Below are 25,629 nucleotides of genomic sequence, written 5' to 3'. Positions count from 1 at the left end.
GTGAGTGGCGACGGCCGAGGCCCCCACCCAAGCTCTCGGCCAGAGGCCGGGGTCCCCTGAACTTCTTCCCCCTTTCGCCGTTCCCTTCTGGGCGGTGCATTTCTTCAGGAGCGGGGGATGCTGTTGGCAGCTGGATTAGGAGGACGAGGAGCAGGAGGAGGAGGACTGTTGGTGGCCCTAGACCCTTGGTTTTGGGGGTGGTATTTATTTTCACAGCTGTGTTTTTGTGAGTGGTGGGGAAAAGCTTATAGAATTTCCAGTACCCCATTCCTGCTTTTCTTGTATTCCCAAATGAGCGAGAACCCTCTGGCCTTATTCCTTAATGTTAAGGGGAGATGGACGCTGCCTCAGAGGACATCATCCCCTGACTCCACGTCCCCGATAGAACTGAGGCTGGGTGGAGGGCCCCTGGCAGTCTAACGGGTTGGCCTTCAGGCACATTTTCAAATGAGCTCTTGCCTCCCCAAGCGTCCCTGTCACATGCCTTGCCCCTCTTTTTCTGGGTTGAGGGTGAGGAGACCGGAGGAGAATTGAAATTATCGTCTTAACTTTGAGAAACTTCCGACCCTATTCTTGTAGGTTACTTACTTTACCCATGTTTCTTATCTGCCGTAAATTTTTCTTCTGGTACCAAAGGTCCATTGGAAAGAAAGCATCCAACACCCAAATGTGACTTTGTGTCTTTGGTACATGGTGTTGTCCACCTCTTTCATTTATATGCATTTGAAGAAGAGAAGGATAGGAAGTATTTATTTATTTATTTTTGTCTTTGACACAAATATTGCTAAGCAACTTAAGAGAGTCTGGCCTTACAGAATTTCTGAAACAAATGTAGTTTGAGAGGGAAAGATGCTTTCTTTTAGGATAAGGCACTGCCAGCTATCCTTGGAGATGAGTGATTTTGGAGGTGAAAGTATATAGAAAGATATAGGGAGAAGGCAGTGCACCCTGGAAAATAATTAATTGTAAGAACAGGCTCCTCTGTTGTATCTGATTATCAGTAAGTTTAGTTGCTGCGCCCTGTGGTTAACACTTCTTTGCCTCTGCCATAATTTATTGCTTACTTTAACCCTTTCTTACTCTGCTTAAACTTTCAACACAACCAAACTGATGTTTTGTCATTCTGAGGTCCTTCAGAAATATTAATAAAGACATGTAAGTCATGTCCCCTCACCCTGGGCCCCCTGACATTCAGCTCCAGGACTGCTGTGCACAGAAGGCTGAGATTGTGTTTCCTCGCAAGGATGGTGGTGGGAGCAATGCCGAGAGCGCACCTGGAACCATGGAGGCATTTAAGGCATTTAGGCCTACAATTCAGAATTGATGTTTCTGTGATGGTTGTGTTTGGGGGTTCGAGGAAGCTGGAACGAGTTCTATTTGTCACAGTTGATTCAAACCATATATAGAAGTGAAAGGATAGTTCACAACAAAGATATAAACTCAACTAATAGGTCCTTTCCTTAAGAACGACTTGTTTATATGTGTTGTTATGGGTGTTTATGGGGGAAGAGACAGATTTGGTCATCTGGGAAATATCGTGTCGATATGTCAGTCCACATACCTACAAGGGATTTTTCATTCTGGGAATGAAAAGAACCCTTGGCAACACATGTTTCAGATCACAGTGAACAGCCGAAGCAGTTTTTTTGATAATTTAATATTAAATATTAGCGACAATGTATATGGTGCCCTCATTTCAGTTATTGATTAAAAATAAACTCTGGACGAGTAACTTTCTTTAGCTTTCTCTTCTGTAAAATGGGGACAATAAAGCCTAACGCTACAGTCAAAGTCCATTGTAATAAGCCTACTTGCAATGACTTTCTTTTTCAAAAAAGATTTCCAAGCCACTGGTCATCTTTTATATATGACCTTCAATACAATAAAATTTCAACTGGCCAAAGAAATTGGGCAGTCTCCTGCCATTCATTGTAAAGAGGTTTGATTTCTAGCACCAATATTTATTATCTTGGAAAAAATAAAGACAAAAACTTGAAAAAATATGTAGACTATAATCAACTTTTTTTTTGCTGGACCTTTAGTTGCTTGTATGTGGACATTATACCCACACCTCAGAGAGGAAAATAGAGTCACAGAAAAGGTAAATAATTGACATAAAACTATGTAGTGAGCCAGTGGCTGAAGTACAATCAATTTATGTTTCTAACTTCGCAGTGTATATTGCTTTGAATAATGTTGCAAGATACCTTCCAAAAGCTCAGCAAAGAAATCTCGACTGAGACTTAACTTGCAGGTGCAAAGCAAGGTTGGGAGAAACAGTGTTTCTGGCCAGGGCTGTCTGCTTTTGTTAGTGGAAGGACAAGACATTGGCTAACTGCAGATTTGCCTTACCCATCAGACCATATAGAACATGTGTTTAAAGTTGAACTTCTCACAGCATAGCTTTTTATCCACAGCTGTGACTTAAATATTTGTCAGAATGATTTCTTTGGGTTGCTTAGTTTCTTGTGCTTGGAGACAGCTAGTGTGGGATCTTATCTGGCTTAAATGATTAAACCAGAATTTTCTCCCCACCCCATCCCAAATTCATGAGTTCCAGAGAGAGGCAGTAAGGAAGTGGGGTGTCCAAACAGGAGCCACAAGACCTGGATTATTTGTCTTCCTGGCTAGGACCTGACCAACAACCTTTATGTACTTTTATTCTATTTTGAGACTTCACAGGAGTTTGACAATGTTAAGTACTAAATTAACGTATACTCTGAAATAACATTAGAATTGACTTTTCCTTGCAAGTGTAAGAGTAAGGTGGGATATGCTGTTTGATGGCAACAGTGTGATTGCAAGGATCGTAAATAGCTTAAAAACAAACATAGCCATTGGGTTCACTCCTGGTTCTCTCCCGGTGGAGCCTGCTGCGAAGGGACCAGGTGCCAAAGCCAACACATTCCCAAGGCACTTAATTTTTCCTTTCCTTCAGCACTCTGCTCTACCTTCTTGGTGAGGTGAGCTTAATGTCCAGATAAGAGCAGGAGCTCTAATCCTGGATACTTGCTGTTTTATAAGAATAAAAGGATCAGCCTCTGGCCCCACCCGCCCTCAGCAGAGGGTGTACATCCATCGGGAACATGCATTATACTTAGAGATAGGAATAAGCTTTGTCCTTGCTCAGCTTGGTCGGTCTTTGTTTCTTCATCAGTGTAGACAAGAAAGAAGGGCAGAGCTGCCCAGTCTATTAGATCACTCGCTCACTGTGCTCCCAGATCCCCGCCGACCATACTCCATTAGTGACTAAAGAGCCCCGCGGTTCAGAGCAGAGACTCTGGAGCCTGCCTGTCTGGATTTGAATCTCAGCTCGCCACTTAGTAGCTGTGTGACTTGGGACAAATGACTTACTCTCTCTGTGCTCCAGCTTCTGCCTCTATAAAATGAGTGTAATCATTCTACTTCATAGGATGAATATGAGGATTAAATCTATGAATATGTGCAAAATCTTAAAACAGTGCCTGATCCATAATAAATCCTATTTAACAGTTGACTACAAAACAAGTCAACAAAAAATGATCCTGATCGGTGTAGAATTTTCAGAGGCCCTTGAATGTTTGTTAGGAGATAAGGTGGCTGTGTTATGTACCTCCTGATAATCTATTATTTGAGAGGGAATGAAGAGTAAAGTTAAGGAGGGCCTTTTCACCTGCTTGGCTGAGATCTCATGCCCGTGAAACTTCATTCTGTTCTCCAGGGAGCAAAGAGTGAGAGGTAACTTTCAGAGAGTGTCTTGGAGTCCAAACTCTCACAGAGGCATAGGGGTTTGCCAGTTACTTTGGGTGATGGATATTGTCATTGTTACCTCAAAGCAGGGAGGCTACCAAGTCTAGAGGCAAGGGGAACATTTGCAGGGTTGATGGAAAAGTCAACTTTTCAATTATGCAGGACTGAGAAATGCATCATGTCCAGTTATTATAAAGCATCTCCTATTTTATTTATTTATTTGGTTGGCAGAGCTTGCATTCCTGGCATTTTTGGTTGGTTTGTGTTGCTGTTTTTTTGTCTGTGTAACTTTTTTTTTTTTTCTCTTAAAGAGGCCAGACCACCCTGTAGGAACATCGCTTCCCTCTAGGAGACAAACCAGCCCGTGGTCAACCTCCCAGAGCCCAGGTCACTCTGGGGTCCATCAAATCTCTGCAAAACTGAGAGCTGGTTAGTGTGGGTCAGGATTTTTCGGGAGAGTCTCCCTGTTTCAGAATACAGCGGATAACTCTACAATGGCTACAGTGACAGTATCATTACAGTTGTCTCTCTGGTTTGTGTAATGAATAATCCACGGCTATGGTGGAATTCCATGAGCTTGCATTGAAGGTAGTAGGTTCTTGTCATTCAAAAGTTGTTGGGATATTTCTGAAGCACACATCGAGCCTGCACTGTGTGCTGGGCACAGTCAGATAAAAGAGTACTTTTATGCTTCACACTTACTCTGAGGTGTGGTGGAAATATTATTTTCTCCATTTTTCAGATGAGGAAAATGAGATTCTCAGAGATGCATTCTTGGCCTAAGGCCACACTCTAGAAATTTAGAAACTGATGAGACGTTATAGGCATTTGATACCTAAAATTTTGAGTTATTCTCAAAAACTCTGGAAATTAGAACATGGGCACGTGAGAAGGCAATGCTGGTCGGTGCTTTGGGGGTTCAGGAGGTACAGTGGCTCCCTGGTATCCCTGCAAGACCCCCCTGAGCTGGATCAGGTGGCCCCATTGTTAGCCCAGTGCTTCGTATGGCTCGGGGAAAGGGTCCATCCTGTGGGCTGTCCCAAGGCCTGGCAGTCCAGATGTGTTGCTTTAGAAAGATGTTTAAAAGTTCCAGCAATGCTTACCTCAGAATGAGAGGCAGCGAACCAGGGTTCTCGTTTTTGCAACGTCTTCCAGATGGCCTTGGCTCCCTCCCAGGTGGGAAGGTGATTATGTTAATCTCCAAGGTCAGTCCTTCACTGAGCCTCCAGATTCTGCCCATTTCATCTCCTCCATCATTGATGTTGCTGTGCATTGAATCTCTCATAAGCAGAATGATGAGACATAGCTTGGCAAACTAGTTCCTTGTCTTCAGGCAGTTAAAATTTAATTTTCCTGCTTGCAGAGAGGCCCATAGGCAGCTGCGTTTGCTGCCTGTGCCTCAAATAAATTTTGTTTCCCCCCCTAAAATTTAGTTTTTTAAAAAAGCCCGTTCCATGTGTCAGGGCACATGGTCTGGAGTTGTCCTGGCACAAGGAAGGAAGGACAGCCCCAGGTGTCTACCCACAGGCCTGCCAGCTGTCCCAGCCCATGGCTCGCAGACAGGCACACTCCCCTGCCGCTTGTCTAAGGTTAAGGCATTGGTTTCTTTATTACTGCATTATGGAGAGCATTTTCCCGAATAGTTAGTATGCTTGGGCCCGCACTGTCACCGCAGAGAGGAATTTGTGTGTGAACATCATCTCCATGTTTTTATTTAGCTGCTCCTTAATGAAAACCTTGGCTCCGTTTTCCTGCTCACGGGGAACCTCGAATAGCATTTGCCTCTATGTTTGCAGTGTTCTAGGTCTATCCTTCGCTCACAGCTGTTAAGCTGTTCTTAACTCAGGGTTAGGAATGTCACGGGTATTCCCAAATCTATCATTTTTACTTGTCATGTGTCTGTAGCTACTTTCTGCTATTTTTTTCTTTTTTTCTGTTGAGTTGATGATATCTTTTTCAAAACTTCAGTGGATGTTTTCCAAATTGCATAAACAGGCTATTTCTACTTGGCTGCTTTTCTGAAGCCTTAGCCTATCTGCATCCCCTTTTCCTTCTCATTGTATAGTTTATAATCTCCATGCAGACACAGAAAGACATAGGTCTGTAGGGTGGATTGTGGTAGGTCTGGTTTCATTGGCAGAGAGCCATGCTTACAGACATGCTCAAAATATTGCTATTCAAGCCGTAAATATTTTATTGATCACTTGGCCAACTCTGTCATATTTCCCAGGTGCTTTCCAGTGTCTACTGCTTGGGTGCAAGCCTGTCACTTGACACTTCAAATGTGGCTTATTACTGCCCCTTCCACTTTTCTCAATTGTTCTTTCTTGTAGCATTTAGTACTGTCTCTAAGAGTTGTAAAATATTGACCCAGATAGTGCTTTTAGACCCAAAGTAGCATTAGAAATGTTAAGGCTGTTGGACTTCATATCATAATGGTGTAGAGACAGGGAAACCATATAATTTACCACCCAAGCTGGGATACCTTTGAGAATGTAGAGGGGCACTATTAATAATTACATCAGAATGACAGACATTAACTGGGGCTCTCCCCACAGATGAGGGTCACCCGCGTTAGACACTAAATTTGGTCAATCGTACTTTCTAGAATATCTTCTCTCAATTGCTAATTTTAGGGTTTAGACCATCTAAGTAAGCTAATAGGGCACGATTAAGAGTTTGAAGCCCTTTAAGTTTAGTATGTTTTTCCCCCAACCATGAATTATATTTTAAATTTGTTTCTCAGCATCTGAGAAACCCAAATCAATCTCAAACAAGTTCACTTCAAGCATTCGAAACCTCTTGGTAGCTTTGGGTAGCTGTGATAAGCCATTGATTTTTGCTTTGCAAGGTTCTGTGGAGAAACTGTAAACTCTGCATGTAGCGTGTGTGTGTGTGTGTGTGTGTGTGTGTGTGTGACAGAGAGATAAAATGAACTTTGAAGTAGAGGGACCTGTCTTCATTACACAAGTGAAGACAATTACGATTTTTATTTTGTTTTGTTTAAATGTTTATTGAACATGAGAAATTTTACTTTGGGCTAAAAAGGGGCAAAAAAAAGTTGTGTTTTCTTTTTGTACCATTAAAGTGGGCAAAAACAAAAGCAAAAATAAAAAACAAGCCCTCAATTCTTTAGAAGGGGAGGAAGGCAATGGTGGATTCAATTGCAAAATTCTTTTTGAATTAAAAAAAGACAAGAATAAGAATGAGGACAGGAAAAGAGTAAGAAAGTATGAAAGAAGGAATGAAAGGAAATTGTAAAACTAAAAATGAACAACTTTAAGTGATATTACATAGATTTTTGGAAAAGCCTCCATCTGGGCCAAACATTACACCTGGTTAGGAATTTCAGGCTCAGGTGGTCCCATGGACAGTTTTGGGTCTGTTGTGTCTACTCCTTGCCTGTGGTCATTTCTGAATGCTTTAACCCTCATGGGTAGATGGGTGGTCAGGACAACTCAGATGAAGTCTTCCCTGGGTTCCAGGTGCTTCCATGGCAAAAAATTCTGGAGGACCAGTGTTTACATTTATGAAAATATGTGTGGATCAATGATTGTTTGTATTTTCTGTGTCTGTTAAGCTCTCTCTTGCAACAGTGGTAAGTTAGTTTCATAGGTCAGCTTCATGGGAAACAGGGGCACTTCTGAAGCATTTGAAGGAGGTGTAAGAACAGGGAAAGGATTATTTTCCATATAGAGAGCAGCGTGGGAAGAGTGCTGCAAGTTTGGAATGAAAGAGATGCTTAGATAAACATGAAGGAAAAAAATTTACTTGTAGAAAGGGATGAAGGAAGGAAGTAGGAGGCCAGGACCCAAACAGCGTTTTGAACCTCAGGATGAATTTTGCCTTTGAAAGTAGGGATATTTAAGGGCAGAATAGAGTTATTGGGTAAGCTTATGAGATAGGTAATTTTTTTTTTTTTTGGTTACTTTCCCTCCCACTCATACTGTTGTTAAAACCTCTGTATCAGTTTATCAGAATAAGCGTTAAACCTCAGAGAAGATGACAAAATTGATCAGGTACGTATTTTCAAGGTACAAATGGAAAATAACCTCAGTCAGGCACAGGCATCTTCTAAGCCTGGTGAGAGTTTGTAGATAGGGGTTTTTTGAAGTATTTAGGGTCTCCCACTATGTGTCAGGTATTATACCTGTTCTCTATGAATGACTTTTTTTGTGTGCAATTAGAGTTGTGTGATACATTTAGAATTGGGTGATGCATTAATATCATTCATGTTCAAACTAAGAATGTGTTGTTGAGTCTGATTTTCTTTTAATTTTTTGTAGAAATGAGGTCCCACTATGTTGCCCAGGCTGGTCTTAAACTCCTGGCCTCAAACAATTTTTCCACCTTGGCCTCCTCAAGTGTTGGGATTACAGGCATGAACCACTGCCCCCGCCCAAGTCTGATTTTGAAATACCCTTTAGGAAACTTATCACAGGAAATTTTCAGTGGAAGAGTTTCCATGTAACTGACTTTTATACTTCTAGTACCTACACATTTTTCCTATTTGATATCTTTGGCCAAAAATTTAAGTTAATTCCATGCCTTATGCACCAGTTGTCTGACATCATTAAGATATGAAATAAATGCACAGAATGCAATGAAGAATCACAGATTATCATATTTGTTCCTTACCAGTAGGAATAAATACTGTCTATGAAATAAACAGTGTCCACTCTGTGGGGAGAATGTGGGCTGGAGAGCCGGGAATGTTGGTCTCCAGTCACAACTCTGCATCGGTGTCTGTCTGTGTGACCTTAGGCAAGTTATTGCATTTTTATGCACCTCATTTTCTTCATCAGTCAAATAAATTCATTGCAATGATGACCTGTTAGATTTCTCCTAACACTGATATCCTATGACTTTAGGTAACATTTAAAACAGCCAAGGCTTGGAGGGCGCGTAGACTGCCATTCAAGAGGTAGGCAACATGGGGACTTACATCCTAATCCCCAAATTCTGTTAATAACAACTTAATCATTGAGGAATTTTGGGTGCTTTGGTAAAGGGCTACTTTCACAGAGAAACAGAGATGTTAGAAAGTGTTGCCACCCTAGCTCACCATTGGGGAAATGGAGGCATGTTGTCTCAGGTAGCACTGAACCAAGAGTCATGCCTTCCTCGTGGTCTTCCTTTCAGCTTCCCTTTTCCATGAGCCCTTCCTGCAGTTGCAGCTGAAGGCAGCTCCAGTGCGGGTTCTCACCTGGAGGAGGGAGATGTAAGTCCAGGGTTCAGTAGGTGAAGCAGCCTGTCCAGCTGCTTCTGCAGGGCTGAGCCTGTGGGCTGAGTGATGAGCTTCTTTCATCCAATCTGTGTCTTCTTGATAGACTGCTCTGGTCAGAAACAGTCCCTCCTGCCTGGGCAATGCATTCTGCTGTTAGCCATGGCAGCGCCTCTCCTGACAGACCCAGTGAGTCAGGGCCCCGGCCTGCTGTTTGCCCAGAGGGAAGGGCCAGGCCTGCGTGCTTTGGGTGCCCACAGAATGGTGTCTGGGTGGCCACAGGCTGACCCTGCAGTGGGCACAGGCTGCTTGGCAGAGCTGGAGGCGGACAAGAAACCACCTGCCTTGGCTTCCCCAGCCACCCCGGAAGCTACAAATGTACACTGGGGTGTGGCGGCGGTGCAAGAGCGGTGCCCGCACATGGGTGTTATCTGAAGTCTCATCTGATTGATGTTATTTCTACATTTTGAGAAAGGTCTGTCACAGTTACCCTTCTCTTTCCAAAGCAGGGACCTAAGTTCAGCCTGCCAGTTATTGGGGAAAAACAAAGAAAATGATCATTGATGACAGTGTCGAGTTTATCTACTGGTGCTTGTGTTAAGCATTTCTCATCCTCACCCATCTTTTCTTTTTTCCTCCTGTTCTGTTTATTTTCTAATAGTTATTGGGTGCGAACGTTGTGCCAGTATCCTCATTATTTTGCCCCAATAGTGAAGCATTATTATTGCCATTTCATAGATGAAGCAACCAAGATTAAACGACTTGCCCAAGGTTGCAAAGCTGCTGAATGGAGGAGTTTAGATTCAAACCCAGCTGTAGCTAACTTGAAATTTCCATGTCTGTTGTTTTCAGAATTCTCAGAAATATTTGGGTGTTTGTGGAATTTGGGAGAAATACTAAGGTCTGTTTGTGCATATTGTTTGCTAGTTCATCTTAATTACTTGGCTATATCTGGTAGCATTTTACAGTTTGCCATGTGACTTCACCACATTTGAGCTCATGGTAATCCTTAGAGCTACCAATATTTTACAAATAAGGAAAGTGCAGTGCACGGATGCCAAGTTACCCTCCCAAGGTTCCAGGGCAAATAAGCAGAGAGTTAGAACGTGAAGCTCCAGTCAGTTTCTCCAAATCCCCTGACATTTGAGTTCAGCCACATGTATTTCTTTGATTAGATGAGTATCTAGTACATTCACTTAAATATAATAATAATGTTAATAATAAATGTTAGCTTGAGATCAAAGTGTCAACAAGGCATTTTCTTCTCTTTTGGTGGAGGTAGATTTCACCCACATACTTTATGTATCTGTAACAAGTCCCACATAGCTGACTGATTATTAAGCTTTGAGCAGGTAGCACTGGTCACTATGCACAAGTAACTAGGATTACTGAGCTTTGAGCAGGTTGAACAGATCACTATGGCATAGGCTCTGGAAAGTTTGTGCAGATATGCATGATGCCAAGGCACTGGCAAAATTGTTGGTAGGCTGGCAAGTTAGTTCCTTCTCAAGGAAAAAAAAATGTGAATGATCCCATAGGTTACTAGACAGACATGCAGTTTCCCTTTGGAGAAGGTTGACTTTGGACTTTGAGAGATACAATTTTTTTTCTTTTGATCTAAAGAGATTTGAAAAGAATAGAGGTCCATTTTTTGTTTACCTATTCTGAACTATAAGGCACATTGCTTTGTTCTTCTGTGCCTCAGTTTACCCCTTTTAGTGAAGGAGGTCTATTTTTAATCAGTGAGAGCTTCAGGTAACTGGAAGAATGCTTCAGGAAAAAAAAAATGAAAAAATCATTGAATCTTAAGCTGCATGTTATGGAAAAGAACTGTACCAAGGAGGCATACAGAAATTAATATCATCTTAGATGAACAATTTTTTCACCCTGCTAGTTTCCATTTGGGACATAGGGTATTTGCTGTGGCACCATGTATAGACACTCAGAGCTTAGCAGAGTTATATCAGATGATCTCCCTAAAACAATGTGTTGTTCCTTACCAAAAAATGTAAGCCCCTCTGGCCAGACCTTATTTTGGTCATTATGGGTGCCAGAGCATGCCAAGGTCAAACGACAGGTTTTTCATCTGGGAGGTATTCTTTTGGCTGCTGGTGTTTCCTTGGGAGTGGGTGTAAACCTTAAGTAGCCAGTAGTGACCTTGGGTACCTCTGGATTACTAGGGAAGAGGAGGTGGGGATGGGAAGTTGGGTGGTACACCTGATTATACAAGAATGAAGATAATAGTTTGAAGTTGGCTGTTTTGAATCTGGGCACTAACTTTAATGCTTGCCAGGAGAATGTTATCTTGTAAAGCAAATCCCAGTGAGGTCACGAAGTGTGTCTCCTCCTCAAACTGGGGTTCAGCACTATGACTTGGTGCCTCCATGTAACAATAGTTTTGGGTTAGGCCTAAGGGGTCCTTGGTCTTAGCTTTGCCTGGTTTGAATATTTTTTTCTGCTGTTAACTGGGCAGGGTGGTCATCTTATTACCTTCTGTTGTCTGATGGGAGAATCAGGATACCCAAGTCTGCCTTTACTTTAAGCCACCAGATATGGACACATGTCTGTGTTATCTTTGTATTCTTCTCCAAGAAGGATGCTCCTAGTGAGTGAGCTGCCTTTCTTTGAGAGAGAGTGGGAAAGTTAATGAGTTCCCATTTAGAAAGTACTCTGGAGTCTTTGGTGATTCAAGGAGTGTTATTAAATTAGTGGGAGATATGATACGGAGTGGGGATGCTAAATACATATGAGCTCCCCAAGGGTGAGTCGTGTGTGTGTGTACAGGAAATGCATCCTTGATTTCATGTAAGATCAAGAGTTCAGTCTTACACCTCCATTGCCTCCTAATGGAAACCAAACATTCTTCAAAACTGCTGGATGCTTGCTTTTCTTTACATAATGCAGTTCAGTTGGATGAGTGAGAGAAGTGAAGCTAATATTTAGAGAGTACCTACTATGTGTCAGATACTTGGCAATGTGCTTTACAGAAATACATCATCACATTCTTTAAACAACCCTTTGAGGTTGATACCTTAATTCCCATTTTGTAGATAAGAAATTGAGTCCAGAATTAAGTTCAGATAATTTGCCCAAAGCCATAGAGTTTTCAAGTCATAAATTTAATCTTAGACCTTTCTAGTTACCAAGGCCTACCTACTTAGACAGAATCCATTGGAGGGAAAACTTTCTAACATGCTTCTAAGAGGTCTTGATTCTTGGCACGTTTTTCTGTGGGATGTGTTCTCTGTCAGGCTTGTCATGATCAGGGGTAGGAAGAATGCACTCATTTCACTTATACATATCTACCATTGGGATGTGTTAGTGGTGGGAAAGTAAGAAACAAAAACAAAAACAAAACATTTCGTATGATTTCCATGGTGCATTTTCAAATCCAAAGTAGACTCATGAAAGGTGGCTGGCCAAATTTACTAAACTTGTGTACAGAATTGGTGCTTTGGCCCCCACTTTCCACCTTGGACAATTGAGGAACGAAGTGAGATCTCCACCCTGGCTTGAGAATTCTCCAGGGAGGGGATGTTCAGAGGCACAGGCCTAGGGCTTGAAGCTACTTGATGCAAGAGGGACGTTTGTAGAAAAGTAAACACACACACAGAATGAATCAGCGTCTCCATGGTGGACCCGATGTTAACCTCTGATTCAACTGGAGATTTTTAAAAATAAGGAATCTATTTCTGGATTTCTGAAGGTCTCTCTTGCAGGGAGCTTTGTGGCTTTTCCATGCCTTCCACCCATCCTCTTCTGTAATGGATGGTCTGATGAAAGAACTTTGAAATTTCAGGCTGACTGCAGAGTCTCCAAAGGATCTGGGGTGCTGGGTGAACCAAACAGCGATTTAGTTTTTTTAATGAGATTGGGCCCTGGGTGACTTACTGCTGGTTTCTCCTGGCTTTGATCAAAATATCCGCCTAGTGGCCTGGTGCAGGCAGAGAGTGATGAGCAAAGATGATGCAAGTCTTCAGTTGCGCCCAACTGCCTTGCTTTGTAAGAAAATATTTTCAGCGTTTTTATGGGCAAGCAAGTCCTAAGGAAGTAATACTTGAATTTCCAAAAGCTGGTGCAGAATACACACTAGGCTCTGCCTACACAAGCTACTCACACATCTCTTTATGAATCTTCTCTAAATTCCTGTTTTGAGGAGCCTAAATGAAATTCACCTTATTTAGTAATTGCTTCTTGGTTCTTATATTTGTCAGGTGGATTTATTTATGCCGCAGGCTTGTTACCGTGATCTCACGACACAGAGTTTAGATAAACTCTCTGTTTCTCTTTGGGTGCGTGAGCCCTCTAAGACAAAGGAGAGAGATTTACATGTAGGGTGCTTTATAGTAAGTAATTGAGTCCCTGAATCACACAGCCTCACTTTCATTACGTTGGTTATAATGATACTCCTCGCTGGAAGGAGCACCATGTCCTTTGAAAGAGCAGAGTTTTGAGGTAAGACAGCCCTGGGTTTGAATTCAGGCTTGATCTTTACTAATTTTTCCTTAGACAAATTATTTAACTTCTGTAAACCTTTCCTTTCTGATCCTTACAAAGGAGATGATAATAAAGAGCTTTCAGGGCTGTTGTTAGGATTAGAGATAATTCCTGTGAAATACTTTTATACTTTTTCATTGCCACAGGGGCTCAATAAACCATTATCTTGTAGGTCACCAAATTCTGTACAAAAGTTCATGGCTGCTGTCGCTGTTATTACTTCAGTGGTTGTTAAAACTGTGGTTACTGTTAACCTGGTTACAGAAAATTTTCCACTTGACACCTCCATCACCAAGTGGGCCAGAGCCGTCCCTGTGGCCAGTTCAATTATTTTCAAATGCCTCTCACGCATTTTTACCAAACATGAGTTAGGGCTTGAGTTATGATTCCAACTCTAAAGCATTATTTTTAGACACTGCCCTTGCCAGTTCAACAAAGCAGCTTTTTGGAATTGACGTTATCAGGATTTAAAATTATTTTAATTGCTGAAGTACTGTCCTCTTTGCCCTGCAGTCCTTTCTTTTCTGGGAGGTGACCTAGCCATTCAAGGTTTAAGAGAAAAACTCTATACTTGATAATCCAGCCAGGCAGGATTCGAACTCCTGTTCACTCAGGTGTCACTTCCTGAGCCAGGCTGCCGCCGGAAGGTCCAGGTCAGTGAATTCATTTGGCAGCTCCCTGAAGATAATAAGATTCGAGACAGAAAAAGCCCACCGACCTTTCCTTCTTCACCACAGCTGTCCCTCATGTCCCCAGAAAATGGCCATCCCAGTTCTAGCAGGCCTCCCCTAAGGAAGACGTCTGCAGGAACCGTGCACCTCTGGGTATGCTGGTTGCTGATTGCAGTGGTTGATTTATAGCCAGAATCTGGCACCTAGAAAAGGGGATCCTGTGTCTTTAAACAGCTGTGCGCCACTGTGTGTAAATGTGCTTGCTAATCCAGTGACTAATTCAGTATATTATAAAGCAGAGCTGAGCCGGCTGCCAAGGCAGGGCTGGATCCCAACTGGAGTGGTGTGTAAGGCTCAGAGAATTATGTCTTGAATTCTGCCACACCATCCGTCGCTGAAATCTCATCTGGTGTGTTCTCTGAACCAGAGTCAGCCCTGGCCTTCTGGTTCCTGTCTGCCCACTCTGCTCCCTCTCCCTTTCCCTCTCCCTCCCTCCATTTATTTACTCATGGAGGGTGGAGCCCAACCCCATCTGAGTCAGGGCCAGGGAACCAATCAGTGGTGCTCTGGGGCATTCCAGGGGCCAAAATTCATGATCCCTTTTGGAAAAGAATTCCCCAAAAAGATCCCTGGCTTCACAGTATTGTGACTGCACCTTCCTCAGTTCCTGTACAGTGAGTCTTCACTGCTCCCGCACCCCACCGCCCTATCAGCTTCTCCTCTGTCTCCCCCACCAGGGACTGGAGGGGCAAAGAGCCCTGTTTGATGGAGACTTCTTCCCCATGAGAATCTTAAGCATGTAAGTATGAAGATGCACAAGTCACTTTAAATGAGCACTCGGCAGCCTTTTCTGGGAGCATCTTTAGGGTAGGGAACTTGAGGGATTTTGTTTGTCTTCTAGAACCTGTGGCCCTTTCTCTTTCATCCTCACATAAGTAGTCTCAGAAGTTGCAGATACCAGGTGTCTGCCTCTGGAAACGGCCCTTGCCCAGCCTCTCCCACGGCTGGTCTCCCAGTGAGTATCGTGGGGCTTCCATCTCACAAGGATTTCCAGGTGGCGGAGGTGGCTGTGGGAGAGCTCATCCTCTCATCGTCTTCCCTTTCAGTAATGCCACCATCTGCCAGGGGTGCCATCCTGGACAGCTTGCCCCCTTTCTCTCCCTCACGCCCTACACCCAGGACATCTTACATGCAACTCCTTCCTACCCCCTCCGCCAGTGCTTCTGGACCCGGCCAGTTCACTCAGTCTGCATTGCAAAACCTTCCGCTTCAGCCGTGATCCCAGCATTCATCGTGTGTTGTGAGCATGTAGCTATTGCTTGTGTACTTAGGTGGTGTTTGCTTCTCCCACTAGAGGGAAACTCTACCTGAGGGATCTATGGTGCTCATCACCAAGGTGCTCGTTGTTGGGCTCATAGCACTGGGCCAGTAGCTCTTTCTCTCTCTGTCTCTTTAAAATTTACTGTTTTTTTTTTTTTTTTGAATTGAGATATACTTGATACAACATAAAATTTACCATCTTAAAGTGTACATGTCAGTGCATTCTAGTACATTCACAGAGCTGTGCAATCGTCATCAGTGTCTAATTCCAGAATGTCCTCATCACCCCCGAAAGAAGCCCCTTGCCCATGAGCAGTCAGTGGCTCTTTCTGAATGAAAGAATGCTGTGCAGCTAGAATGAGAGGACGTGGGCCTGTATTCCTGATCTGGAGCTTGGAACACACACCTGGGGGAGTGCTGCATCTCCCCAATCTCAAAGGACTTTTTCAGTCCCTCCTTCCTCACCACTTAAGCCCAAGGTTTATTCTGAGGGCTCATTGGTTAGGCTCCACTGTGTAGTGAGCTAGTGTCGTCTGGACAGAGATAATGAGCGCTTTCACCAGCTGCATGCAGACAGTTCAGTCCAGGGAGCTTGGGGCTGTGGTGGCTGCAATTTCCTAATGGCTTCCTGATGAGGCAAAGCCATTTATTAGCAGCGGATGAGGGCTGCACATCCCAGTCTCTCCCTTTCCTACCTACCCAGGCAGATGGAGAGTGGCTTCAGTTCCCTCCGCCTTTTGCATTGATCACTTTTTCTCTGCTCGCCACCCATTGGTTGGTCTCGTCCATTGATCTGGAGATTGGGCCTGCCTGGCGACTTATCACCCTCTTGGGCTTGCTACTGGGAGAGGCGTCTGAGGCTGTCTGCCTCAGGTCCGCGTGGGCGAGACTCTGGGGCAGCAGTAAACAACAGAATGCTGAAGACTGGGTGTTTGGGGCCATTAAAGAGAGGCCCATTGGGAAGGAGAGGAAAAAAATCTGTGGGACCTAGAAGAGATCACAATGAGGTGGATCTTTCCTGGAACCCTTAGGTCTCTGCCTTCCGACTCCATTTGCCTTCACAACTAGAGCTGCTTGTGTTGCTTCGGGCCATGGCCTTTCTGGGGTTCAACAAATAGCTTCATTAATTAGATAGATCAGATTCAGCTTACTGGCTAGTGCCCCTGATGTTAAGTTCTGGCTTTGTCAGTGGGGTTTGTCGTATTCCCTCAACCCTATCACCATGGCTCAGTGACCCTATTTGGAATACCACTAGAAGGGTGGTGGTATAAAACCTTTCAATGATATGATGCACTCTGTCTTACGGTGCTTTTTAGGTAAAGGTCCATAGATCACCGAAGTTAACTACAGTTTTCACTCTTTCTGGATTGACAGGAATAGCACCCTCAAATTTCAGAGCCATCAGACACCATGGTGTCATGCTATTGGAGTTGACTGTTGAAAGTTGCTTGCTTAATATCCCTGCTATGCAACAGGGATGTTTGCTAGGAGGAAGCTTTTCCACCTTAGAGTCTGAGCTTTAGTATTCTAGACTTATAACCTGAAATAGGCATGGATAGCATCATGGGTCTATAAAATCCCATCATGTTTATTAGATCTTTGGATGCCTCGTTCCTCTGTGATTCTTAATAACTTGGGAAGGAGTAGTGTTTATCCAGAATGATGAACCAGGACTTGATGATAGTGAAGACATAGGAGAAAGCCTCTCCCTCCCAGTCCACTGTTGGAAGTAAACAGCAATGGTGTAGAGGAAAAAAAGATCCTGAGAGGGAGCCAAGAGTTCTAGAATTAGTAACCATGTGACTTAAGGCAAGTTGATGTCACCTTGAGCTTCATTTTACCCACCAGTCAAAGAAAGGGTTTGAACTAGATGACGCCAAAAGCCTCTTCCAATTCCGTATTCCAGAAATAGTTTAGGACCCCTGACCAGTGGCAGAGCTTGGCTCCTCCTTCTCTCCACTTTTCATTCATTTTATAACTATGTCTGCTTGCCAGGAAAGAGAACATCCCTCCAAGGAGTTGTTAAAGTTTTATAGCAAATTCTGTAAATTCCTCTTTTCTGCTTTTTGGCCCTGAATAAGGCTTTATGTATCATATAGCTAGAGTGAAGGCAGGATAGAGGGACAGAGACAGGGAAATGTGTGAACACATCAGGAGAGGACTCGGGCTGATAGTTATTGCTCCAGGCCATAAAAAAGGCCAAAGCTGAAGAGATATAGAGACCAAAATTATAGATTAGGTAGGTCTACACAAACCTTGGGGTAGGCTCGGATGATAGGTTTAGCAGTGAGCCTAATGGTTTAGGGAGCGTAAGCTTGCTCCCTTTGAAGCTTATTTCTCTAGGTCCCTCCTTTTCAGTGCAGGAAACTTGAGCTGGGTCCCCACAATTATTGCCTAAATCCCTGAAGTCTCAGGATTTCTGACTCCTCATTAGGGACATACATTTAGATTTACTGCTCTGTGTGGGGCCTGTATTCCATGAGATGTGCCACGCTGGGGCGGCACCATCAGTTTTTGGTGTGTTTAGCTGGCATGCCGGCATTAGTTGGAGCCTGTGATAGGCGGAGGGACGGCCATCTCGTGTGCTTACCAACATTCTCAGGGTGGGGATTTCTGCATCTTCTCTGATGTCAGCCTTGCTTTAGGGTAAGAATGTGCGTCTCTCTGCCTTCTCCTGACTCCTACCATGTGGTTCCCATGTGGCTCTTGTGAATTACACTGGGATGATTCAGCAGGGCCCTTAAAGAAGGGAATATTTAGTCTGTTGGGAGCTGGGGATAAGGGAGGAGTCAAGGAAGCAGTGTTTGAATGATGTGCCGTATCAGGTCAGGTGACCTATGCACCCACTTAGATCTTCGCAGTTTGGTATATTTTAGATGGTCAAATACTTCATCTGAATTTCAGTCTCCGCCATTTGCATAGCATGAAAGATGTACGAGTATGTTTGCTTGTTACGGGCTTGTGCACATTATCTGTTGTCCTAGTAGTTCAAGTTTATGAGAGTACCCTGCAGATGGTCTGGACCCTGAGCATCTTGACACACTTCTGAAGTTGATGAAGAGCATGTGGGGCTGGGGAAGGAACATGACGCATCCCTTTTAACCATTTCTTGGCTCCTAGGGTTCCTTGGCCCTAGCAGTATCCAGCATGTGCCTGCTCTGGGCTGAAAATTTTAAGTTATAAAACATTTAAGTGTTTGCTACTAGTTCCCTCCCAATGGGTTGACGTTATCTGCGATATTGTCAGTAAAATATCTTAAGCTATTTAAAGGAAAAAGAGGAAAAAAATCTTACTTAGATTTTTCTATCTCCTTACATATTGGTTTTCCAGGAACAAGGTGGGAAGTTAGTGACAGGAACTTGAGGCATGAGTGGAAATCTGAAGTTACTGCTCAGGGGATCTCTTTGTTGAGCCCTGAATTTCTTGCCTCTGGAAGATTCCAGCTTTACACTTGGGATTCTTAAGGTTATAGTGTTGGACAGGATCCAGGGGTTGCAGTTGCTTACTGTTGGTTGCCCATTAACCTAAAGGCTAAGGGCTGTGGGTGGAAACTCACAATGAAGGCATGCAGGAGGAGATGCCTGCGGGGGCTCACGGCTGTGCCTCCCTCCCGGTGCCTTCCTCCCTGGCCCAGGCTCTCCGCATATTCAGTTTGGTGTCTATCACAGGCTAATCTACTGGTGGCTCTTTTTAGTAAGCCTGTAGGAGGATTAAGGATACAAGTAATGCAGTTTGGGAGAGATTAAAATTGATTATCTCTCCAAAGCCATGTTAGAGCAAAAGGTGAAATTCCAGAAAATAGAGATACCCTCAAAAAGGGACTGAAATAAAGGGAAGAAGAGATTGTCCCTGAGATGTAATGTGCACATATCTGTGAATTTCAGCTCTTGGCCTCTTTATTTGTCTCCAAAGAAATGAGGAGGGAACTTTCCCAGGGAAAAGCTCCTTTATAGTGCTCCTAAACATGTATAATTAACAGACCTAATCAGACTGTTGTTTCAGAAACCATAGAGTTGACCTCCATCGATTAGTTATTTTTTTCCTTGGCATTCCCACCTTCCTGCAACCTCTGTAAAGAGAGGCCTTAATTGCTTTGGGCTGGGCAGAGCAGCAGTTACTTTTCTCATCTCTCCCTTCTCAGCAGTGGCTGTATTTTAGCAGAAGGCAAGCAAACTTAAGAGAACCTTTAGGCTAAGAAGCAACTGTGCGAGGAAAAAAGAAGCCCATTTCTAAGCAGGCAGCCTTCTTGGTGACCTCATCTTCCTCCCAACTTGGGTCCAGTTGGAGCTGTGCATACAGGGCAGACTTCCAGTTCCTCCTGTCTGGGACTAACAGTGGCAGATATAAATAGACCAAGACTTTGTCTATAGCCATTGTTCTCTAACTGCCCATTGTTTCTGGAAGCAAAGCAATGCTGTGGCTGCAGCTCTCTCTCTCTCTCACTCTCTCTCTCTCTCTCTCTCTCTCTCCACCCCAACCTCTTTCTCTGTCTGTTTTTCTCTCACTGTGCAGGGTTCTGAATTCCAGCTCAGCCATTTGCACTATCAGCCACCTTTGCACTTGCCTGATGCATAGAAACTCAAGGGGAGAACTGGCTCCACAACTGGTAGACCAACTGAATATTGTAACCTCATATTTTGATTCCAGTAATGCTTTTGTCTGAGTCTTTCCATGATATATTTGTGGTCAAGACAAAGATATGTGGATCTAATGATAGTAAAGTCAGGAGGATTTGTAACTGGTTGAGCAACTATACCCAACGGGTCTTGATTAATGTGTCAGTGTCAGAGTAATGCACAGCCTTTGACATTATGTTATGGGGATCAGTACTTGCTGGTTGCCTTTTCAACATTTTTATTAGGGGCTTAGAATAGAGAAAGATGCAGAAAGCACACTTAGTGCATTGCAGATGGTGCAAAGCTGAGAGTGACAGCTAATAGGATGAGCACAGATTCAAGATATAAAAAAGTTCTTAGAAACGTGGATTGAAACAAAATGAAGTTAATATGGGTAAATATGAAGCCCTCTCGTGAAGTTAATGAAATTCAGTTAATAGGTACAGAACTGGTTCAGTATCAGTTTCTATGGAGAGGTCCTGGCAATGTCCTTTGAGTGGCTTTTGTAGTTAGGCTGTTAGATCAGTGTTGTCTTAGTCTGCACCAATCAAAGCTTATGGAGTAAGATGATCATCTCATTGTTCCTATTTAACTTCTGAGAAGCATGATGTTCACCTACGAATGCTTATGATGCTCTTCAGGAACATAGGCTAAGAGGAATGCTTCTAGGTGGAGCGAGGGGAGTGGCCAAAAACCATGCCAACATGAATGGTTGAAACAATCAAGGAGTTTGGAAACATGGATGGAAGTGATGATAGGAGGAAGAAAGCAGGGGAAAAGCTGCCAGAGGAGGACAGATTCGCTTTGTGCTGCTGATCTCTCAAACAGCAGAACAAGGGCCGATTGATAGAACTCCTAAGAAGGCAGATTTAAACTCATTGTGTCTAATCATTTTGAAATAATCATTTTGGCTTCTAAGTGAAATTGTATAGCTCAAAAAGAATGGGGCAACCAAATGTCTTAAGTGAGAAGACTTCTGGGGAAGTATGGTGGTCGTTTTTCAGGTCCTGCCCTGCCCCTGATGACTACTCATCATCCTCTATGGATCTGGAAGCTGGGACGGTGTGCACGCATACTGTGTTGCTTCAGTGCCTGTGGCTGCCGTATTGAGAATCCTTGTCTGCTGTACTGGGAAAATGGACTTGCATATTCTTATTTTTCATTGTGGTTTCCCTAGGTTGAAAACAGACAGTTGTACTGTGTGAATGTGTATGAGTATGCTTTTTCCTTCTCTGTCCAGATTTATTTATTAAAAGAAAAACACATCTGCATAAAAAAGCCTTAGAACGCAGGAAGAATGTCCACTTTGTTTTTCTTTCTGTAGCACCAAGACATGTGGGGTTTCAGCTTCCTCTAAGAAGTTTTTGAAGACTGGCTTTCATCTCAAACAAGACTTTTTCCCATTGGAAAAACGGTCCTTTTTTGGTTTAAAAATGTATTTATATAATGTATAAATAAATAAGAAAGTTGAGAGAGAATTTCCTTTCAAAATTGATGAAAAAATGGTGCTTTCTGAACATCATTAATTGGGAGTCAGTTGTTGCCTCTTCCCAGGCCATTGCCACTCTGCATTCTGTTTTCTTTATTCTGGTTTACAGTTTTCCAATATTCCCTTTCTCTGCTTCCTCCTTTCTTTCCCTCTCTGCTCCCTTCTTGGCCAGCTCTCCTCCTCTCTCTGCACCCAGCTCCAGCCTTCTCCCTTGGCGGCTACCCGCATGGCCACTGCACCACCTTCCCAGCCCCCGTTCCTCCTTCCTTTCTCAAAGCCTTTCTTCCTTCTGCCCTTCCCGGGCTAGCTTTGAACGCCTGAAGCCCTCACTGGCAGAGGCCTGTCTCTGTGTTTGTTTCCTGCGTGGGAGGGAGAGGCAGGCCTTGAGAAAACAGTTCAAAAGTGCAGAAAAACTTTACCTCTTCCAGCCTAAATAAACGGGCTCTACTCCATTTGTTTGCCCAGATTTTTCCTTTGCCCATGGAGAAAACTCCTCATCGTACACCTTGCCCAGTCTGGTCTTCTTGGTGATTCTCAGCACTACTCTCCCGATGCCTGTTTTGCCCCCCGACCAAGTGCCAAGTGGGCCCCGACCAGAGGTTTGACCAGGCCAGTTCTGGGTAGGATGTGCAATGGAGACTGCTGTCAGCAGAGCATCTCAGGGATTGAGGTTCCTCCCTGCTCCACAAAGAGCTTTTTCTGTAAATGAAAATGTTGGAGAAAATGAAAAAATAAATGTTATCATGCCCCATCATTTTTGCCTCGTTTGCTTTTAATTCTGTGAATAGGTGCAGGGAGAAAACATCTGGCTTTAGTGTCTGAAGATGTGGGATTGAGTCCTTGTTATCTCACTTTACTGGCTTGACGGTCTTCGTTAAGTCACCTAAGAAACCTTTGTGAGCTTCGATTTCCTCACCTACCTACATGATAAAGATAATACTACATGTGCTTGTTTTGAAAAATTATATGAGAATATTCAAGAAAACACTTTCTAAAAGATATAGTTCTATTCAAATAGCAGGAATGATAATTATAGGTGGGAGTTAAGTGAAATTAAAATCAATTGGTTAGCCCAATTCACCAGCATCTGCAAGATCTCAGAGGATGAGGCCTCAAAGGCTGTTATGTAAACCAGAAGTAGTGGAAGCTGGGATTATAGCAAGATGCAGTTGTCAGATATTCTCCATTGTCTTCCTGGGTGGGGTTATCGCATGTCACGTTGGTACCAAAAGCCTTATGATCCTGTCATGAGAATTTTAGTGAAGGCAGGGCAGGAGTTTTCTTCATTCAAAAGTGTAAGATGTGGGAAGAACCAATAGGATGCAATGTGGTTCTCTGCAAAGCCGTGGAGAAGAAAGGGCCCAACTCATTCTTTCCTCCTGAGTAATGTAGAGACCATGGCTCTGTGTTTTTCATGACAAAGAAGTCACACTGTTCTGGGACATTTAGGAACTGTAAAATGTGTCATGTGGTGGGAGTCAAGTGTAATTATCTATGCAGGAAATGCTTTGAAACATGTGAAGTACTTTGTAAATGACTTGAAATGATCATTTAAGAAGCTTAAATGATTCTTTAATGTACCCTATCGAGGTGGTCTTTGTACACAGGAATCATAATCTCAATAGCTAAAACTTCCTTTTAAATTGCTTGAGTGTCATTAATTTAGAGGCCCATAAATGACAGTTACAATGCAGCTTGGGTTTTGGCAGATTCCAAACACAGAAAAGAGTTCTCAGCATAAAATTATACCTTTACTTTGTGCCATATTGATTCTAAGGTGGAACTCTTAGGATATTTTTACAACCAAAAGGCATCTTAGGTGCATTGGATTCATGTAGTTCTGAAGTGTCATGGCAAACATATTTTAGATGCTGATTGTTGCAAGAAGTATTTTCCCCTTAGCAGACTGGAGGATGCAGAATAGGTAAGAAATTAGTCTATTCTGTTAGAAAAAAAAATGCAGTTTCAGGGGATGTCAATTTCCATTTATATCTCAGAATCTGATTTTTGCATTTGTTTTTCTTATTTTCTCAGTCGCTTGTTTGTACTTGGAAAAATTGCCAGATTCCTTCTTGATGCTTCTGCAAGCATTGGGAAATAAAATCTTTTTTTTTTAAAGTCGATATTTTATCAGATGCTTTTCAGTATAATCAAGTAGCCAATGATTTGTTGAGCACCTACTATGTCTTAAGCTTTGGCATTTTCACATACAGTCCACTTAATCCTCACAGCATGGCGGGTAGAGCATCCTAGAGAATGAAAGCGAGCTTCATCTGAGGGGCTTTGAGACCTGGTTTATGTACCTTCACTTGCCAGGCTGCTAGAGAAAAACACATATTTAGAAGCCTTTCCAGCAGGACACATTCATTCATGTATTTCCTATTTTAGGCCAATTGCCCAATGTTTAGGGTGGGAGATTTGAACTAGTCTAAGGAAAGAGCGAGAAAATTTAGCTACAGGACCCAGGGGGCAGTTCTGCTTTCTGGCTTGGATCCTGGAACGGAAGAGCCTCTCTGGGTTTCCCTGAACACCTGGAATTGATTTGGGTTTTGCTCTGACTTCGAAACATTTGCTGAGGTGGAGGATGGTGGAGGAGGTAGGAAAGAAATAAATCCAGTGATTAAAAATAGCTTGTGCATGTCAGGTGCCTGAACGAATTTGGGAACATGCCTGCAATCCCTTTTGTCTGGCAGGTCTGAACTCCGGCGCTGCCGAATTACAACTGCTTTCATTTGTTTTTCCTGCTTCCCTACCATGTAATGGTCAAGGGCTCATTGGAACCATGTGTGAGCCTGGTGAGTCACCAAATCCTCAGGACTTCAGTGGTAATAATGTGTTAAAACTCCTTTTGGGGGATGGGGCAGGAGGTGGATGAAGGGAAGAGGGAGAAGTCTGAGGTCACTTCCTACAGATGTTCAGTGTGCTGAGCCCTCTCCACAGGCTTCTTTCTCAGGCCTGGTTGCAGGACCTGAAACCAGCTTCTCCATGCAATTTGGAGCCGCCTTGCAGGAGACCATCTCTTTTGTCTTAGGGCAGCTTCCCTCTGCGGAGAGGCATCTCCTCAGAGTTGGCACGTTGTACCCAAAGAGCGTGCTTTCCCTAGCGGCTGTGTGCATTGGCAGCAAACCGAGATACTGTAACTTGAGACTGGCTTGCATTTTTGGTCAATCAGGTCACTGGAGGGTGAACTGGGGATTTTCTATGCAGCTTCTTCTCCCTTCTTTGCAGTGGTTTTTATTGGCTGGTGACTTCGAAAGGGTTAGGTATTAAAAGAAGGTCAGAAACCCAGTTGTATGTTTCCTAACTCGTATGAGTCTGTTCCAGGTCCCATGGTATACTATTGTTTGGGACAATAATAGACGGTTTGGTTGGGATGGGTGGCCTCAGCATGGGCACTGAGTCATTTATTGCTTTGCTCTTGCTGGAACCAAGTGTCCTGCGTTTCCCCCATTGTGTTGTCACATCATTGGGTTTATGAAAATATAGCCAAGGGGCTGAGGAGGGACATTTGTCTCCCTTCTTTGCATTAACCTTAACCAGAAACTTTGTGGATTATAGCACCTCCCTGAGCTGGAAGTCCTGCCTGCCCGGTTTCCAGTGCCTCTCACAGGAATTGCTTACCACTCCCTTCTACTCTACTTCCACCCCATATTTATATGAATGAGAGAGGGCAGTAGAGACTGTCTTTGAGTTTCCTTTGCACATTATTCTGAGATCATTAGCTTCTTTATCAGGAGAGTCCTCTTGGAGACCAATGACCACTTTCCAGGGGTCATCAACTTGAGAAGCAGAGCTATCCGTCAGTGTGGCTGCAGCCCTTTCTCTATTTGTATTAGTCTGAAGGGGTAAAGGTGCCTTATCTCCTACACTGGGACTTGTTCTTGGCAGTTCGGCAATGGTCTTACCTTTCACACTGCCCTTTTGTGCTGACCAGAACTCCCAGCCTTTTTATTTTATTTTTTGCACACTTTAGTTACAGTTGTAAGTTCATGAGGATGTTGACCATTAAGATGAAATATCACTGCAGCCTTCTACTTGTAGGAGGTGGAAGTCCATGGAACTGGCTTACCATCTTGATTTGAA

General features: G+C 43.4%; 1 protein-coding gene across 5 annotated transcripts in view; it reads left to right on the top strand.

The window, feature by feature from the left end:
* The window catches only part of ETS1 (ETS proto-oncogene 1, transcription factor), a 128,204-nt gene that overhangs the window by 64,891 nt on the left and 37,684 nt on the right, over positions 1 to 25,629 (top strand). The window contains exon 1 of one of the 5 annotated variants that reach the window (XM_073022235.1): positions 7 to 24,341. The exons of the other annotated variants lie outside the window; for them this stretch is intronic. Coding sequence (XP_072878336.1) covers positions 24,329 to 24,341 — 13 coding nt within the window. The 5' untranslated portion in view covers positions 7 to 24,328. Of the gene's footprint in view, positions 1 to 6; positions 24,342 to 25,629 lie in introns of those variants that run through there. 5 annotated transcript variants of the gene reach the window in all.

Source organism: Chlorocebus sabaeus, chromosome 1 (assembly GCF_047675955.1).
Source record: "Chlorocebus sabaeus isolate Y175 chromosome 1, mChlSab1.0.hap1, whole genome shotgun sequence".
NCBI classification, from domain to species: Eukaryota; Metazoa; Chordata; class Mammalia; order Primates; family Cercopithecidae; genus Chlorocebus; species Chlorocebus sabaeus.
This window is presented reverse-complemented; position numbering and strand designations above follow the sequence as displayed.